Below are 18,477 nucleotides of genomic sequence, written 5' to 3' on the forward strand. Positions count from 1 at the left end.
CCCCATTGCACTTTGGTTTCCTCTCCTTTTATGCCACAGAAATTTTATCTAAGGTGACCAATCACCTCCTTCTTGCCAAATGCAATATATTCTATTCCATCTTACTCACTCCTCTCTCATATTTGGAAGATCACCATTTTCCTTCGAGAGACCTTCCTTCTCTAGGCCCTGATTTCTCCTATTCGCCATCCTTTCTATATTGCTTGTCTGCACACTTGGATCTGTACCCCTTAAGATCTTGATAATCGCCCCTTTCCCAGCCCCACAGCGATTAAGGACATATCCCTATACTCTCCCATTCCCCATTAGTCATTTATTTTAATGTTGGTCTTCCCCCTCAAGACTGAGTGTAGGGAACACGTCTACCAATGTTCCTGCATTGTTCTCTGTATTTGTCCCTCTAGACTGTAAGCTCCTGTTGGGCAGGGCACAGGTCTCCTAACTCTTTTGTATTGTACTCTCCCGAGTGCTTAGCATAGTATTGTGTACCCAGTAAGTGCTCGATAAATGCCATCAATTGATCGAGTCTCTCCCAAGCATCTGGTATAGTGCTTGGCACAGAATAAGCACTCGGTAAGTACTATAGATTGATTGATTGAGTTGGAATTGGAATTATTGTCATAGATCTCCATGACAGTATTCCAGATTATTTTGTTGAAAGTAAGGAAGGCATTGTGCTTTGTAAATTTCAAAGTTAATTCATAACGTAAAAAGGATTTAATCTCACTACTTAAGTATTTATTTTCACAATAAATACTTAACAACTGTATAATTACCAAGCATTCTATTGTTAAGGAACTCAGCGGAGACGATCAATTTAGAGCCTTTGGGGTGGCAAAAATGATCACCCCGTCTGTGAATCGGCCGGCTGGAATGTTTGGTCAAATTCTTCATTAATTCAAATGATAGCAACGCTTGGCCGAAGGGTAGAATTTTGGATTTCCTTCCGTTTTTATGTATTTTTTGGCTCTATTGCTGGTTATAACCAGTTGCCACTTAACACCCTTGGATTACTGATAGAGGATTTGTGTTCAGCAGAGCTTTAAGCGGGATGGTTGCATTCAGCTTTTCTTTCCATGTTAGCAAAGGTAGAAAAATACAAATGGGCACATGGTGGCAGAATAATCCTACTCTTGAGGTCAGTGAAATGGCTTATGTTATTAACCCATGGGGAGTTTTAAGCTTACTTGGGGAAAATGATTAGAAAATGAAAAGAATCATTGCCATGTTCTGACTGAATTTAAAGTACCCCCATCAGATTATTATGCACTTGGTCTGCATTGATATTGTATAAAATTTCCTCTTTTGCAGTCTCCTTTTTTAATTTTTTCCAGACTCGATATGATTTGTATGGGCATATACTGTAAATGCTGTTGGGCTGGTGGGGGGTGAATATCAAAGTGCATAAGGGGGAGGTACACATCCAAGATCACAGTCCACACAGAAGGGAGGGCAAATAGGGGAAATAAAGGGCTCAGTCAGGAAAGGCCTCTTGGAGGAGATGTGATTTTAGGAAGGTTGTGAAGGAGGGAGAAAGTTTCAGGCCAGAGAGAGCTTGTGGGCAAAGGGTCGGTGGCGAGAGAGATGAGACTGCGGTCCCGAGAGAAGCAACATGGCCTAGTAGAAAGAGCACAGGCCTGGGAATCTGAAGGACCTGGGTTCTAATCCCAGCTCCACCACTTGTCTGCTTTGGGACCCTGGGCAAGTCTCTCTGTGCCTTAGTTACTTCATAATGTAAAATGGGGAAAAATACTGTGAGCCCCATGTGGGACAGGGAATGATGGACTATATCCAACCTTATTAGCTCCTATCTACCCCAGTGCTTAGTATAATACCTGACAAATACCATTAAAAAAAAAAAGACCTGGGTTCTAATCCCAGCTCTCCTGCTTGTCAGCTGTGTGATCTTGGGCAAGTCACTTGACTTCTCGGTGCCTCAGTTACCTCATGTATAAAATGGGGATTAAGACTGTGACTTCCGGGCCTGTGCTCTATCCATTAGGCCATGCAGCTTCTCATCTTTGATCCATCCCTTCCTCTCCTGCCGTAGGTAGTTCCGGGTCAGTCGCATTCTCTCTTCAGTGCAGGGCAGGGAGATGCTCATTCCTCAAGCGTGGAGGAGAGAAAAGTTGCCTTGATCCCCTTCCTGCATTGTCCTTTTTGCGTGGGCTAATTTCTGTGCAAAGGGAGAATGAGCTAGAAGTTCTCAGCAACTGGATTGACATTTGGCCTTCCTCTACAAGGTAGAGAATGAAGGGAAGAGTGGAACAGATGAAGTAGTAAAGAGGGAAGCAGAGGAAAACAGGGTTGGGGGACAGGAGAACAGGGAGAAATGAATAAAGGGAAAGAAGAAGATGGAAAAGAGAGAAGAGAAAGAAGAGTGGAAAAGGGGGAGTTTTTTTTTTTTTTTTTAATCTTGCTGCTTCTTTGATGTCTTCCGCCCCCGCCAACTGCTCTGAAAACTGGCCCGGCAGGGTTTGCAGAGCTTCCGCAGCCATTTCTGAGGTTGGGCATCCACCTCATTCTGGGAGCATCCTTCAGGAGTTTTTCCCGTGATCTGATGCCGGAGCCAACCCCACTGAGTTCTGGGGCCAGGAGGCCTTAGGCTGCTGCCAAGGAGCGAAAAGTGAATCATTCACCTTCTGGTTCCCAACTGGCTTCAAAAGGCAGGACATCTTAGCTGGAGCTGCCTTCCTTGCCGCAAAAGCTGTGCGAGTGAGGCTAATTCATCCATTCATTCCGTCGTATTTATTGAGCGCTTACTGTGTGCGGGGCACTGTACTAAGCGCTTGGAAAGTACAATTCAGCAATAATGGTTTCTCTCCACAGTGCCAATCCCATAGGAGTAATGCCTTTCCCGACATTAGAGGTGTATGGAGGTGGCGCCCCTGCAAACAGCCTTCTTAGATTTTTTTTTTTTCTCTGACTGGAAGGACTTCTTTTACTGGTTGCTAAATGCACACTGCAGATCCTTGTTCTGATGAATTTGGTGAGAAGACTTAGACCCAGAGAAGCTAAGGAGGGACCTTTAAACAGTTCGAAGGTCGTGGAAAATTGGGCTGATTCCTTCCGATCCTTAGACCACCTGCGCCCTGAAGAATATTATTACTCCGTAGGGGGTCTGTTTTTGAACTGTACTTCGAATGAGAGATGTTAAAGAGCTTCTCTTCATTTACCAAAATGTCTGTGACATTTTCAGGACTCTTTTAGAACCTCCTGTTTTTTCCTCCTTCCTTTCTAGAAGGAGAAATTTTGGCATTCTATGAAGAAAATACAAGACAATTTCTGTTTCCTGAGTCCACACTGCCATCTAGCAATGACAAGGTTGACCGAGAGGTGGTTATGAAGAAAATTCGTGGGTTCCCGGTGAGTTATCTGTGTCACGTCATGTTTCCTCCCAAGAAAGTAAAACTCAGAACCCCATCATTTGAACCCCTGCTTAGCCATTGTCTCACTGCTGGATCCGTGACAGATCACATGATCTCGATGCCCTCACTTTCTCTTTACGGGAGAGAGCAAAGGAAACCTGATTGTCACCTGGCGCCTTCACAGATATCATTACCCCTGCCTGGAGAATGCCCTTTCCACTCTTCTTTGCCAAGCCAAATTCTTCCTTTCCTTTCAGGTTCTACCTATAACTCACCTCCTCTCTGAACCCTTCTCAGTTTGATCTGACCTGAAGGGTATTTCCAATCACTTTTTAGCCCCTGTGTTAGTCTCAGTAACTTATATTTATTATTAATGATGATGATAATAGTAAGTGTGGTACTTGTTAAATGCTTGCTCTGTGCCAAGTACTGTCCTAAGCGCTGGGGTAGACACAAGATGATCATGTCCCACTTGGGGCTCACAGTCTGAGAACAGGTATTGCATCCCCATTTTACAGATGAAGGAACTGAGACGGTAAGTGACTTGCCCAAGTTCACACAGCAGGTAAGTGGCAGGGCTGGGATCAGAACCCAAGCCCTCTGGCTTTCAGGCCTGCACTCTGTCAACTAGGCCGTGCTGCTTCTCGTATATGGTTATATATTTCTGTTGTTCGTATTCTTATATTTTCTTTGTACATCTGTATCCTATCCCTTGTGATGTATGTTTATTTGTTTTGAAATCTGTCTTGACTTCCATCTCCCTCATTAGACTGTGAGGTTCACTAAGGAAGAGATCATTACTTTCTATTCAGGAATCATGTTTTTATTCTTCTTTAGTAACTTTTCTCAGTGAACTGAATGAATGAGTATTAGCTATTTCAGATACTAAACAATGAATTCAGTGCCATTAACATTTTTTGAGTTTGGAGATGGGAACCGCTAATCGATCTGGGTTATTTTCCAAACCCCAGTTTTTACTGAAGGGTAGTCAGAGGATTTTTGAATATGGGTAGGGATTGCATCTACCAACTGTATTATATTGTACTGTTTTCTTCACGCAGTAAGCCCTCAATAAATACCATTGATTGATATTTGCCCTTGAGCTTGAGCAATCCTAAAATGTATAAGATAGCATGGAAAGAATTAGGCACCACAGTGACAGGTGCCTTGAAAAGAGAAAGCTGATTGGAGAATTTCAAGATTGTGCATCGGTTTTTCAGATTAGTGCCCAACTGTTTGGATATTATCTGGACCAAACCCAGAATCAAGACTCACTGAGGTTTTCTTATCTGTACACTATAATTACTGTGATTGCTTCCTTTATAAACTTCTGATCATTATTAAATTGCCCTATTTTGAGAGGCAGTATCTTTCCTAATCATGATAACTAAACCAATTTTCAATCGGGGTCTGCTTTTGTGTTAGAGGGTGCTTCATTAGTTGTGTTGAACTTGAACCCAACTCTCCCTTCTGGGTTGTAAGGCTCAGGAAAGTCTTTTGGAAGCCAGGCAGGAGAGAGCAAGCTTTGTTCACTCCATCCTCTACATTACTCTCCCAAGCACTTAGTACAGTATTCAACATCGAGTAAGTGCTCAATAAGCACCATTGATTGATTGATTGAACTGAACACCGATTTTATCTGCTTAAAACGGGGAGCAGCTGGCAAGGGTGGCCAGCACTCTACGTCCAGCAGGGCCTACAGAGCTAGGGAGCTCCCTAGCCACATGACATTTAGCTGCAGAGACAGATAGTGAAGGGGAGTTGAAACTGCCCTTCGAGTGGCAAGATATCGGTGCCTCTAGACACCAGCTACTTGCTCTTGGATGTGTTCTGCACATGAGCACCACATAATATCTGCACAGAGCAAAGCTGGGGTCGGAGAGGGAGAGAGAGACAACAAGGGCGTTTCTCTAGATAGTTATATGACGGCCCCTCTGTTGCCTCTTTGCATTATTTACTGGTAATTTTTGTTGATGGAACTAATGCCTGCCTTTTTGATGCCATATAGAGTTTTAAACTCAGGTCACTGTGATTCCCTTCAGCCTGCCAAATAGAAAAAAAGATCGTGGGGATCGAGACTACACGTGAGAAACTTTAGGCAAAAGAATTTTGTTCACTAGAGAGTAGGAAGGGTAACAAATTAGGTTGAATTGGAACTGTCTGAACAGGCAGTTTGGTTCGTATAGGCAAGGCTCCTCTTCCCTTCCCTCCCACATCACCTGGGTCTGATTCATCTATGTCGGTTGCTAGATCAGCTTTAAACTGGGCAGCGGTCTCTCTCACTTACTTGGTTTTTACCCCATCCCAGTCATAAGTTGAATCCAGCTAGCTACTCTGGCATTTGTTACACAGTGGTCAGAAAAATTCCAATATATTGGGATTCTGCTCTAGACTGTAAGCGCATTGTGGGCAGGGAACGTGTCTACTAACTCTTATATTGTACTATCCCTGGGGCTTAGTTCTGTGCTGTGCCCCCAGTAAGTGAGCGTTCAGTAAATGCCATTAATGATGATGATATTTCTATTTTTAGTGCCAGCATCCATGCTGCTGTGTCACTTGGCTGCATGAAAAGATTTAGATATGGATTTACACTGGTATCTGCAAGACATACATTTTCTGAAGTGTGGTTATAGATTTGGATGCAGATCCATATGACCACCCTACACTATCCAAGACTTCTGACTTTTTTTTTGGATGTAAATCCTTGGAAACAGCTTAATTTTTTTTCCAGCACAGAGACTCTAAATAGGTAATCTCCTTAGTAGAATAGCTAATGAAGATAAATTCAGCATCTGTATTAGAGACAGTATCAAGCTATGTAATGTAAAACCGATAAACTCAGTATTTGACAAAAATTTGAAAGTATTTTAGGCAGTAGCTAGTCATAATGAAATTTTTTTTAGTCAGAATTATGGAACCCAGAACATGATTCCAGTTTCTAAGAACAGGTTGCACTCAAATCAGCCCAGATTCTCTTGGCTCATTTAATGTCACATTATTAGGATGAATTCTGCTAACGTTTCTCATTACTTGACCCCCTATTTGCTACTTTTACTGTTTCCTTAGTTTTTTTATCTTTCCGTTGAATATTAAAATGAAGCCCAAATATTGTGAACCCATGTGATTGTTCGCGCCAATTCACGTTAACGACTGTTTAATTTTCCATGTGGAAATTGTTTTCAATGCATTTACCTCAACAGAGTTTAGTCTTTTTCTTTTTCTTCTTAATTCACCAGGCAGTGTATCACATGGTGACATTCGCCCACGGGCGCACTTGTGTGGCTGAAGAGGTCAGTGGGAGACTGACAGCCCTGTGTGAAAATGTGAAAGATGGTCCTTCGTGTTTTGGGTTCTGTCTGCAGAACCTGGTGGTGGTTTCATTTGGGGTGTGCCACCTTCGGTAGGAAGAGGACTTGAGTTGTTATTCCCATAATGTTGATCGGCTCTGTTGGGTCGTGATCCACCCTCTCTTGTCGGTCCCCCAGTGACCCAACAACGTGCATCGTGAGACGGTTGGGGGAGGCTGCAGTCTGTGGCCATGGAATAGAATGTGTCTGTGTGTCCTCTTCAACAGCACAGTTAACTGCTGTGCCCTCATCCGGTTTATACACTATTGTTGAGTGAGACACTCACATCTACTCTTATTGTGTGCTCCCAATCAATCAGTGGAATTTATTAAGCGTGTACTGGGTACAGAGCCCTGTACTCAGCGCTTGGGAGGGCACAACAGCATAAATAGACACAATCCCTGCCCTCAAAGGAGCTTACAGTCTAGTGGGGGAGATGGACATTAAAAGAAATCACAGGTTGGGGGAGCAACAGAGTATAAAGGATATGTGCATAAGTGCAGTGGGGTGGAGGTGGGGTGAGCATCAAAGTATTTGGAGGGTATGGACTTAAGTGTGTAGTTGATGCAGAAATGGGGGAGAATAGGATGGAGAGATGGGAGAGGTTAGTCAGGGAAGGCTTCCTGGAGGAGATACAATTTTAGTAGGACTTTGAAGATGAGAGTGGTGGTGTGTCAGAAATGAAGGGGGAAGGAGTTCCAGGTAGGAGGGAGGGAGGGAGCAAGGGGTCGACAGCGACTCTGAAGTTCTGCTTTTGGCCATAGGTAGCTCACCCTGCTTCTTGCAGTCCGATGGGGGCTGCCTGCAAGTGGAGCTGCCATGAAGGTGGTTCCGTGTTTCTAGTCATCCCACAGCTGGGATCTCTTCCACTCACTTCTCTGGCTAGACTTTCTCCAGGCACTGGCTATGGCAAAGGAAAAGCTCTCAGCTGGAGCTGGGGGTGGGTTCTCCCTGCTACCCATGGGACTGAACTGGTTGCTCTCTAGGCCTCTGGGGTAATTGGGGTTTCTCTTGGATCCACTGGGTTTCAGGTCCAGACCCAGACCTTTTTTGACCTGGACTGGCAGGAGGCCCATGAGCTCCTCCTCCCCTCACCCCCATCCTGACTCCAGGGCAGCCCAGCTGAAGAACCCGTGCAGAGGCAGAAAAGCTCCCTGTTAACAGGGGGAGCCCGCCCCGCAACGGTGGCCAGAGCTGTGCTGGGTGATTGCTGGCTGGATCTGAGGTTGGACTGGATGGTTTGTACACACTCAAGAGACAACCGAGCTGCTCAGCAGCTCCCCATATTCTGTCTTCTCTCTGGAGCTATTCTTTTCCCAAGAGTCTTCGGGGAAGGAGATGCCACATCCTCGGTCTTCATTTCTTGTTGCTGTAAATGTAAAACGTTTATCGGATATGAAGATGACGATGTAGAGGGCACGTTCTGAGAACATATTTTTTTATTTTAATGGCAAATAGATGGTAAAGAACCAGCTTATCCACAAGGATCTTTAGTGGTTTTAGTGCTTCAGCATGAGATGCAGGGGCTAGAGAAGAAAGTGTCTCAGTCTATTCACTTACTTCTTTTATTTCTTTTAAGGACCTCGCACCCAAAATTGAGTTTTCCACCCAGACAAGTATTAAGGATATTCCTTCTTCATTGAGAATGAGATTTGTTGTAAGTATATTAAGGAAGTAAACATTGATAGAAACTTTTTGCCACTAATATTAGTGAGGTTCAAGGCAAAATCTGAAGTGTGTTTTTCGAAGTTTTATTCAACTTGACAAATACCCAGCACATTTACCAGGGATGGATTTTCACACGAACTCTTTCTCCAAATCCAATACCAAAACAGCCGTCATCCATCACGAACATGCACGTGTTCGACTTCTGTTGATTTTTTAGGGGAGCCTCGGGCAACTGACATGAGAATAAAATCCTCTCTGTATCGAAAGGAATATGTAGTTGTCCGTAGGGTGCAAGGATGATGCTAATGATACTGAGATTTTTATCTGTGTGTGGAGATGTCCGATATCTAGGGGATGGTCCCTTCCATAACTGCACACATGAAAGTTGTTCTCGGCTGTGCAGGTGTGTTGGCTATTTGCAATGCCGGTGTTTTTGTGGATTCCGTCTCCTGCTATCTTGAGCTTTCTGATGGTTTTGATGTAAAAGAGCCATCTTATTCCAGGTTGTTAGAGTTTCCCAGCAGTCCACAGCCATGCCACACTATTTGAGGTTGTGATTTACTCTATCTTTTTAAACCTCCTTCCGTTCTCATTACTTACAGCCTCCTTGGCCCTCTGCTCCCTGCTGCAGCTCACCCTACATCAGCTGCATGGGTAGCCTGTTGTTATTTATTCTCCTTATTTGGCCCATCCAGCAAAGCTAACTTGGGACAAGCATTGCTTCACTGATGGCAAACTGACTTTTGATTATTTTTGATCCCCCTCTAGTCTCTAAGCTCCTTGGGGGCCGGGATCTTGTCTCCCAACTCTATTGTACTGTACTCTCCCAAGCACTTCACAGAGTGCTCTGCACATAGTAAGTCCTCAGTGAATACCACTGGTTGATTACTTGATCCCATCTTGCAGTTCAATGTGAAAATCCATTTAACTGGTAAAGGATGCTGACATAAAATATACCTCTGTGTTGAAGCCATTCTGCTTGGACATTTTAGTAGATTAGGGGGTGATTTTTACAAGTTGCTGGCTTTTATAATTTTGCCATTGTAATAAATTACCATTTAAAGATATAATGATAGTGGAAATGTCGGTCGTTAAGTTCTTTTTTTTTCTGGTATTTTGGGCCCTGGAGCAGAAGCACCCAATTTCCCACTCTCTGTGGGAGTCCCATAGATCCAATTTTTTTAACCAGATAGATGAGTTCAGGATTGGCTCGAGGAGAGAAAAAGAGATCCGGGCCCAAGGATCCCATCTCCAAACAAGTTGGGGCGAAAGCAGGAGCAAAGGATTCCCCGAAGCCCCAGTTCTTTGCGGCCCCTTCAGAGTCGAGCCAGAAAACTTCCAGCAGTGGGAAGAGCGGGAAGCCGACCTATCCCTTGACCCTCTCTGTCTTAGCTGAAGCTGGTTTTGCGTAGAGTTACTTGCACATAGCTAATAACATACTTAAAGGCAAAAAGAAAATAATACAGATTTACTTTACAACCTGGAGAGGCGATAGGGCAGTCAAACAAGTTTGAGGTCTGATGCAGAAAAAATGTATTCATTTGCAAGCCTGGAACAGTTCCATTCCCTCCTGGGGATAAAAGAGTGTTCTGTTCCTCCCACTCCGTTGGCAGGGCCCAGCAACCTCTCAATTCCAACCAGGTGTTGCTCTGCTCTGGTGATGCCAAGGAAATAATGGCCTGTGAGAGTACCCACAGGGAGCGATGTCCTAAAATGTTCCCAGTGATTGTAGCTGTATAAAGTTATGGGGCTCTGCCCAACCTGACTTTTGTCCTTTTTGCTAAAGAGGACACTTTTAGGTGATGGTGCAATACAAGAATTTTGGTTTAAATTTTCACGAATTTGAAATTCAATACCAAGCCACCCAGAGAGAGAGGTAGGGCAGAAGTGGCCTGCAGAGGAAGTTGGTACCCTAAAGGTCATAAATCTTATGGGGCTCCCTCAGAAAAAGTTCACAAACAAGTCGGAGGGGAGGGGCGTGGTAGAGGAGGTGTCATCCTCGGCTGTGTCCTGGGGAGCCCATTTGCCTTCCCTTTTCTCTTCCTCTTCACTGACAGTCACAAAGAGATATCTGTATTATATTCTATCGTAACAATCAGTGATAATTCCTTGTCTAGTACAGTAGCCTGTAAGTACTGGTGATACGAGGATTTTGTGCAGGTTGGCCTACAATTCAAGGATTAAGGATGGGGAGTAGACAAAACCTTGAAACTGAAAATGTGTCATTTGCTCATCCACCTCCCACTCTAAACAAAAATAGTTGCAAGTGGATTAAGCATCCCAGTATTCAGACATTATTGAGGGCATACGCTATTACATAAGTGTCCCTTTTTGTTGCAGGAGGAAAATTTGAGGGTATTGAGGTCTGCCTTATGTAACCAAGAGGAAAGTAACCAGGAAAAACAAGAATAAGAACCTGCTCTCCATCTCCGTATTCCTTCATGTGCCATAATCAAGAAGATCGACAAGGATTGGCTCAAGTGAACCTTGAGCCAGATGGTTTCCAATAGTGTTTAAGAAAGGCAGACCTGCAATTGCAGTTGGATATATAGAGTGTTACGTAATTAGAGAAGTTGGAGGAGATGGTTTAAAAAAAAGTAGAAGAGGTAGGGTGTTAAACAGCAACATTTTAAAACTACTAAATCATTAGCTCGTTGTCTCCATTGTTTGTCACCTGTGAAGTTCTGTGGAAAAAGTGTCATTTTCATTTAATAAAATGGTTTAGACGAGTGCGTGCTGTTGAGGCCTATTCCCTGTCTGAGTGTTTCCAGACTGTCCGCGCAGAATTTTGGGATCCAGCTTCTCGGTAAGCAAATGGCTTAGATGTGACATAACATTTTCTCATGGTAGACTCTCAAGATCCCAAGAACGCTGAAATGATCTCAGTTAGATTTGGGTCCCCCCTCTTTGGGGTTTTCCAGAGCAACCAGAGGTAAAGCAGGGCCCCTAAGATTTTTCTAGGCATAAACCGTTTTGATAGTTCAAACTGTGTGGTAAGTCCTCAACCTAAAGGTGGGTTTGTCATGAAAGAGATGTAGAATGTGGTCAAATCACTTGCTGACTCCATGCAGAACGCTCTATTAGTGCTGTGGGGAGTATCACAGGTAAAGAAAAGTCATCACCCCTGTCCTCGATATAATTATCACTGTGGTATTTGTTAAGCACTTGCCGTGTGCCAAGCACTGCAAATTAGATACAGTTCCTACCCCCAGATGGGATTCACAGTCAAAGGGTTTGGGAGAACAGGTATTGTAATCGTGGCATTTGTTAAGTGTTTACTATGTGCTAAGCACTGGGATGGCTAGAAGTTAATCGGGCCAGATGCAGCCCCGTCCCACGTGAGGAAGGACGGGTATTGAATCCCCATTTGACCGATGACGGAACTGAGGTGCGGAGACATGCCCAAGATCACGCGGCAGGCAAGTGGCAGAGCTGGGATCGAAGCCCAGGTCCTCTGACTCCCAGGCCCATGCTCTTTCCACTGGGCCACGCGGCTTCTCAGCTAATCCCCATTTTACAGATGAGGAAATTTGAGGCATGGGGAAGTAAAGTAACTTCCTCAAGTTCATGCAGCAGCCCTGTGGTGGAGCAGGGATTAGGATCAGGTCTCTTGGCTCTCAGTCCTGTGCTCTTTCCACACCGCTCCTCCCTATGGAGTTGAAGGCAGGACAGATACGTAGGAAAATAGAAACATAGCCACCGACATGTAAATAACTCCAGCTGTTCAAAAGTGCCGACAAGATTGTCTTTCCTGGAGCGCCAGAGGTGGTCTAGGGCAACTGGCTTTTCCACTCAGCAGAGGGGGCAATGGGAAAGAATAATAATAATAATAACGGTATTTGTTAAGCGCTTAGCTACGTGCCAGGCACCGTACCTGGAGAAAGATGGGAGGAGAGAGGCATCTTTCGCTTTCACAAGACCGTACGGATCACCTGAAGCAGCTCCATAAGCGCCATTTCATTCACAAGTCCTAGATTGGGAATACTTGCTCTGAATTCGGGAAGTCAGTGAGAGGGGAGGGTATCAGCTGGAAACCGGGTTGAACCTCCCTCAGCTGGGTGGAAGGAAAAACAAGTAAACCCCCAAAATCCCTCTCCGCAATGTCAGCGACAGAAATTAGAGGAGCCCTAACAAGGACTGAACTGGCAATAGGTGCTCCACGTGCACTGGGTCTGTCCTAGTTTAGAGGAGAGTTTGGATCATTTTAAAGACTAGGGAAAGGAAATCTCCCAAGTGCCCTTCATCCAGCTTCTCAATATTCCAGCTGGAAAGAGGAGTCCTTGCTGTCTAAAGAAATACTGAGTCCGGTATAATCAAACCATTGTAATTCTATTCTTCTGAATCACAGAATTGATCCAGGATCCAGGAAGTATTGGGTAATGTATTTTCATGCCTCTCTCCCCCTCTAGTCTGTAAACTCATCATGATAATGATGATGATTATTGTATTTGTTAAGCATTCGTTAACACCGTTCTAGGCGCTGGGAAAGATACAAATTAATGAGCTTGGACATGGTCCCTGTCCCACTTGGGGCTCACAGTCTAAGTAGGAGGGAGAGCAGGTATTGGATCCCTGTTTTCCAGCTGAGGAGACGAGGCACAGAGAAGTCAAGTGACTTGCTCAAGGTCACCGAGCAGACGAGTGGCGGAGCCAGGATTAGAACCCAGGTCCTCTGACTCCCAGGCCTGTCCTCTTTCTGCTAGGCCACACTGCCGCCTCTATAGGAAGCATTCCATGTAGTGAAATTCAGACCTTCTGAATTCATAGAAAACTATGGAATCCTAAAATAATCAACCAGTCGATCGATCAGTTGCATTTATTAAGGGCTTACGGTGTGCAGAGCAAGTGCTTGGGAGAGTACACGGTAAAGGAGACCCCAGAGATCCATCCATTCCACTGCCTTCAGGCAGGCCCGCGTCTTCATCATACTTGACAGGTGCCTAGCCCAGTCTTAAAGATTTCCAGGGAAAGAGAATCTACAACCTCCTAGAGAAACACACTCGAGTGTTCTTAAGTCAGCACGACTGCCCAACAGTGGCCCACCAAGGTTGCGGGTAGAACGATCGAAACCTCTCCGATGCTTAATTCTTCTAAATTAGATTTCTCAGAATTCCCGGTCCTGTCCATAAAAGCTGGCCTGCCTTTTTTTCTCTGATAATTGGGGAATCTTAATGGTAGATATCATCTCTATTTAGGGGTCCGAGCTTATTGAAGTTAATGTTCATTCAATTATGGTAATGCTATCACTTCAGGTTGGGAAAGTACTTTAGAGCACTTTGTGTCGTCAAAGAGCTTTAGTTAACACGCACAACAGGCAATCCGGTATTATTTTTATCTCTGCTTTATAGGTTGGAAAATGAAGAGGAGAGGTTAAATGGCTTCAACAGGCTACTGAATAACAAACCTGTGGCACAGTAGTAATTAGAATTGAGGTTCAATCTCCTGTCTCTTAGGTCTGTTCTCTGTTTACCAGGATATGTCTAATTACAGGCTTTTATCTCCCCCCCTTCCCTTCCGCCCCCCCCAACCCTGTAGAGATTGAATCCCCCCGTATAGTTTGTTATGACATGGGGTGGAATATTCCTGCTCTCCAAAACTAGACTATAAAATCCACTAGTAAAGAAGGTTCTAGACCCCTGCTCAGAGCACAGATACAGCCTTCAGGTGGGAGTGGGGATGTTGGGGGGAAGTTAATACTAATAATGATGGCATTTGTTGAGCGTTTACTATGTGCCAAGCACTGTTCTAAGCGCTGCGGTAGATGCAAGGTTCTCAGGTTGTCCCACGTGGGGCTCACGATCTTGATCCCCATTTTACAGATGAGGGAACTGAGGCACAGAGAAGTTAAGTGACTTGCCCAAAGTCACACAGCTAAGTGGTGGAGGCGGGATTAGAACCCACAGCCTCTGACTCCCAAACCCGGGCTCTTTCCACTAAGCCACGCTACTTCCCCTGCTTAGTGGATAGAGCATGGGCCTGGGGGTCAGAAGGTCATGGGTTCTAATCCCGGCTCCGCCGCTTGCCTGCTGTGTGACCTTGGGTGAGTCACTTCACTTCCCTGGGCCTCAGTTACCTCATCTTTAAAACGAGGATTTAGACTGTGAGCCGCCCCCGGGGCAAAGGACCGTGTCCAACCCGCTTTGCTGGTATCCACGCCAGCGCTTAGGGCAGTGCCTGGCACATAGTAAGCGCTTAACAGATACCAGAATTACTAATTATTATTATTTACAAGCAGAAGGGAGCCAGAGGGGAAGGGGAAGGAAATAGGGCAAGGGGACCTAGAAGGCCGGGGAGAGAGAGGGTGAGGGGAGGAATAAAAGGAAGAGAGAGGAAAGTGGGACTAAAGAGAGGAGGGCGGGAGAAGGGAAAAGGGAGTGAAGAAGAGGATGGGGAGAGGGTCCTTCATGCTGCTGCATCACCTTTGGTCATTTTTCGGCAGCCTCTGGGCCCACCTAAGTGACAGTGGCTATGGCAGCTTGACCTGGGGCTCATTCATTCAAGAGTATTTTCATTCCATCGTATTTATTGAGTGCTAACTATGTGCAGGGCACTGTACTGAGCGCTTGGATTGTACAATTCGGCAACAGATAGAGACAATCCCTGCCCAATGACGGGCTCACAGTCTAAACAGGCCTATCAGGTGGGGCCGTGGAATACTGTGGCCATAGCTCTGCACCTTCACCCCTTGGGAAGTTGGGATTGGGAGATAATACGGGGGCTCTCCAGCCCAGATTAGCGGACACATTCCCTGCCCATAATGAGTTTAGGACATGCCGATTCTGCAAACTGGGCCTGCTCATTCCATTGCAGTGTACTCTCCCAAGTGCTTAGTACAGTGCTCTGCACCTAGTAAGCCCTCAGTAGATACCATGGACTGATGGTCCCTGTCCTCGGGGCTGAGGTGCAGGGCCTTCTTTTCCCTTCCATCCCCCAGTGCTTCCCCTCTCCTTCTCTTCCTCACTACCCACTCACCTGGCCCTCTCCCTTCTTGCTCCCTACTCTCTCCTCCCCTTTCCCTCTCTCCCCTCCTTTCCCTAACTCTCTCCCTCCTTCCTTCCCACTCTCTCTCTCTCTCATCTCAACCCCTCCTCTCCCCCATGTACGAAGTGAGACGGGGGTCTCTTTGGGCTACCTTATTTCTCTGTTAATTGGGAAATCTAAACGGTAGATATCTCTATTTAGGGGTCTGGGTTTATCGAAGTTAATGTTCATTCAGTTATGGAAATACTATCACTTCAGGCTGGGGAAGTACTTTAGAGCTCTCCGTATCTTCAAAGAGCTTTAGTCAACACACACAACAGGCTGCGTGAATCTCAGCTGATCGTTTACATTTTTTTTTGAAGACCACAGGCCTGGATGTGAGTGATGCGCTACTTCCCCTTCCTTTATCCCCTCTCCTTGCCTCACCTCCCTCTCCCTCTTCCCTTTCTGATTGTCAATCAATCGATCGGTACGTTGTATTTATTGAATGCTTACTGTGTGCAGAGCGCTGTTCTAAGCGCTTGAGAAAGTGCAGCGTGACAGAGTTTTACACACGTAAACAGAATTTCTTTGTTATACTGTAATAATAATAATGATGGTATTTGTTAAGCACTTACTACATGCCAAGCACTTTTCTAAGCGCTGGGGGGCGGGGGGTGGGGGATAAGGTAATCAGGTTGTCCCACGGGCGGCTCACGGTCTCAGTCCTCATTTTAAAGATGCCCCCTCCTACCTTACCTCTCTGATTTCCTACTACACCCCAGCCTGCACACTTCGCTCCTCTAATGCCAACCTACTCGTCATACCTCGATCTAGTCTATCTCGACACCGATTTCTGGCCTGGGCCTCCCTCCCTCTCCATATCCTACAGACCATCTCTCTCCCCACCTTCAAAGCCTTATTGAAAGCACATCTCCTCCAGGAGGCCTTCCCTGACTAAGCTCTCATTTCTTCTTCTTCCACTCCCTTCTGTGTCACCCTTGCATTTGGATTTGCTCCCTTTATTCACCCCTCTCCCACACCCACAGCACTTATGTACATACCCATAATTTACTTATATTAATGTCTGTCTCCTCTAGACTGTAAGCTTTTTGTGGGCAGGAAACGTGTGTATCCAGACTTCCCACCTCATTAGGCTAGAAGAACACAACCATCCACCTCCAGCGAATGTATTCTCGGATATGCTTTCTCAAATACGTTCGGAGGAAAACCAAACCAAAACTGGAAAGAGATGCGGGCTGTATATGAAATTTATTTTAGGCTTGCTGCTTGATTTCTGACAGGGCTTATTTTCTTGGTGTCTTGTCTTGGGCCTTAGAGGCTACTGAATTGAAAACTTTGTGCTAATATTTTACCCTCAACATATCCCAGTTTATTTTTATCATTGTAATTGCTGTTAATGGTAGAGACCAGAAATCAGTGATTTTAGTTGCGGCCAGATGAGAGGCTTTTAACACCGTCATTACACAGAATGGAAGGAAATGAATTTTCCAACTCTAATTCATTCCTTCCCTTGTATTTTATGCCTCTCCCTGCTATAAATATAGTTGTTTTTAAGAGTGATTGACAATACTGATTTGCTGGAATGCCACGTCCACTTTCTCCTAGCTCCTCGTGGCAACTTTTCCAACAGAGTAAAGGTCATTTTAAAGGAGCATGTATAAAATACTATGTTGCAGGGCACTGGTTATGTGACACCCATGTCCTGCCTCTGCCACATCTGCTCTTGAGTCCCATGAGCCTGAGAGTCCTTCACCCAGTTTTAATAGCTCAGATCCGGATTTCCACGACATAGCTTCATTGGCCTACTCCTCTCAGGAAAGATCACTTAGCCCACTTCAAATCAACTGTCTTTCCCAATCAGGTTGGCAGCCAAGACTTTTCCTTCCTTGAGGGTGCATTGCGGGCTGATTAGGAGCCTAAGAATAGGTCACCTAATTAGCATCTTTTTTCCTCAGCAGGGTTCACGCATGTAACTTGAGAGAAAAATTGAGAGAGAGAGAGTTACACCCGTATATTCTGGTTGTGTAATATAATATATAACAATATATTAATATAAGATATAATACTATATATATTTGGATACATTATCAGATGGATGATAATATGGTTATGATATTTATTCAGTACTTACTATGTGTCAAACACTATGATAAGTGCTGGGGTGTCAGCACTAGCCTGTGCTCTTTCCATCTAAGCCATGCTCCTACCCAGAACTCCCAGAAAGTTTGAAGATGTTTTGGGGTTTGGTATTGACAGGGGATGGTGGACACAGTCCTGAAGTTCATTTCCCATTCTAGTGCCATAGAATAAAAATTGCTAAAGTGCTCTTGCAAGGAAGACTAATGGTGTAACAGAAATGTCAGTTTTCTCCCTTGGGCACTGTCGGTGACAGGAGAAGGAGGAAAGATTCCCCATCCTAGAAAAAAAAAAATCCATCACACATACCGCATTGACTATAAATAGAACGCTAGGACCGATTCATTTTCTCCCAAGGAGCGAGACCAGAGTAGCTGCAGGTGGGTAGCTTCATTGTTGAAGGAAAACACACTTTTTTTTTTCCAGAAATTACAGGTTTGATGTTGGAATCTAAAAAAAACCTGAAGAAACTAAAGAGACAATTGTAGTAATAATAATCATCTTATTTATTAGGTGCTTACTGTACCCCACGCCGTGTATTGTGCTATTTGCTGGGATAGATATAAGATAGATCAGACACAGTCCCTATCCCAACCAGAGCTCACCGTCCAATCAATCAGCGGTATTTATTGAGTGTTTACTGTGGGCAGAGCACTGTACCAAGCACTTGGGAGAGTACAATGCAACAGAGTTGGTAGACATGTTCCCTGCCCACAAGGAGCTTTCAATCTACAGGGGAAAACAGACATTAAATAAAATACCTATATATACATAAATGCTGTGAGGCTGAGGGTGGGGTGAATATCAAGTGCCTTAAAGGATACAAATCCAAGGCCAAGGGTGATGCAGAAAGGAGAGGGAGTAGAAAAAATGAGGGCTTTGTTGGGGAAGGTCTCTCGGAGCAGATGAGATTTTAGCCAGACTTTGAAGGTGGGGGGAGTGGTGGTCCTCGTATATGGAAGGGGAGGGAGTTG

At 44.9% G+C, this 18,477-nt stretch overlaps 1 protein-coding gene across 3 annotated transcripts in view; it reads left to right on the top strand.

Moving 5' to 3' along the window:
- Positions 1–18,477, top strand: part of SPATA6L (spermatogenesis associated 6 like) — a 39,120-nt gene that overhangs the window by 14,328 nt on the left and 6,315 nt on the right. Inside the window, exons 5-7 of one of the 3 annotated variants that reach the window (XM_029055852.2) lie at positions 3,242–3,366; positions 8,295–8,372; positions 10,724–11,115. In XM_029055852.2, coding sequence (XP_028911685.1) covers positions 3,242–3,366; positions 8,295–8,372; positions 10,724–10,795 — 275 coding nt within the window. In that variant the 3' untranslated portion in view covers positions 10,796–11,115. Of the gene's footprint in view, positions 1–3,241; positions 3,367–6,604; positions 7,051–8,294; positions 8,373–10,723; positions 11,116–18,477 lie in introns of those variants that run through there. The other 2 variants (XM_029055851.2, XM_029055853.2) reach the window with 2 other exon arrangements.

This window comes from Ornithorhynchus anatinus, chromosome X5 (assembly GCF_004115215.2).
Source record: "Ornithorhynchus anatinus isolate Pmale09 chromosome X5, mOrnAna1.pri.v4, whole genome shotgun sequence".
Lineage (NCBI taxonomy): Eukaryota > Metazoa > Chordata > Mammalia > Monotremata > Ornithorhynchidae > Ornithorhynchus > Ornithorhynchus anatinus.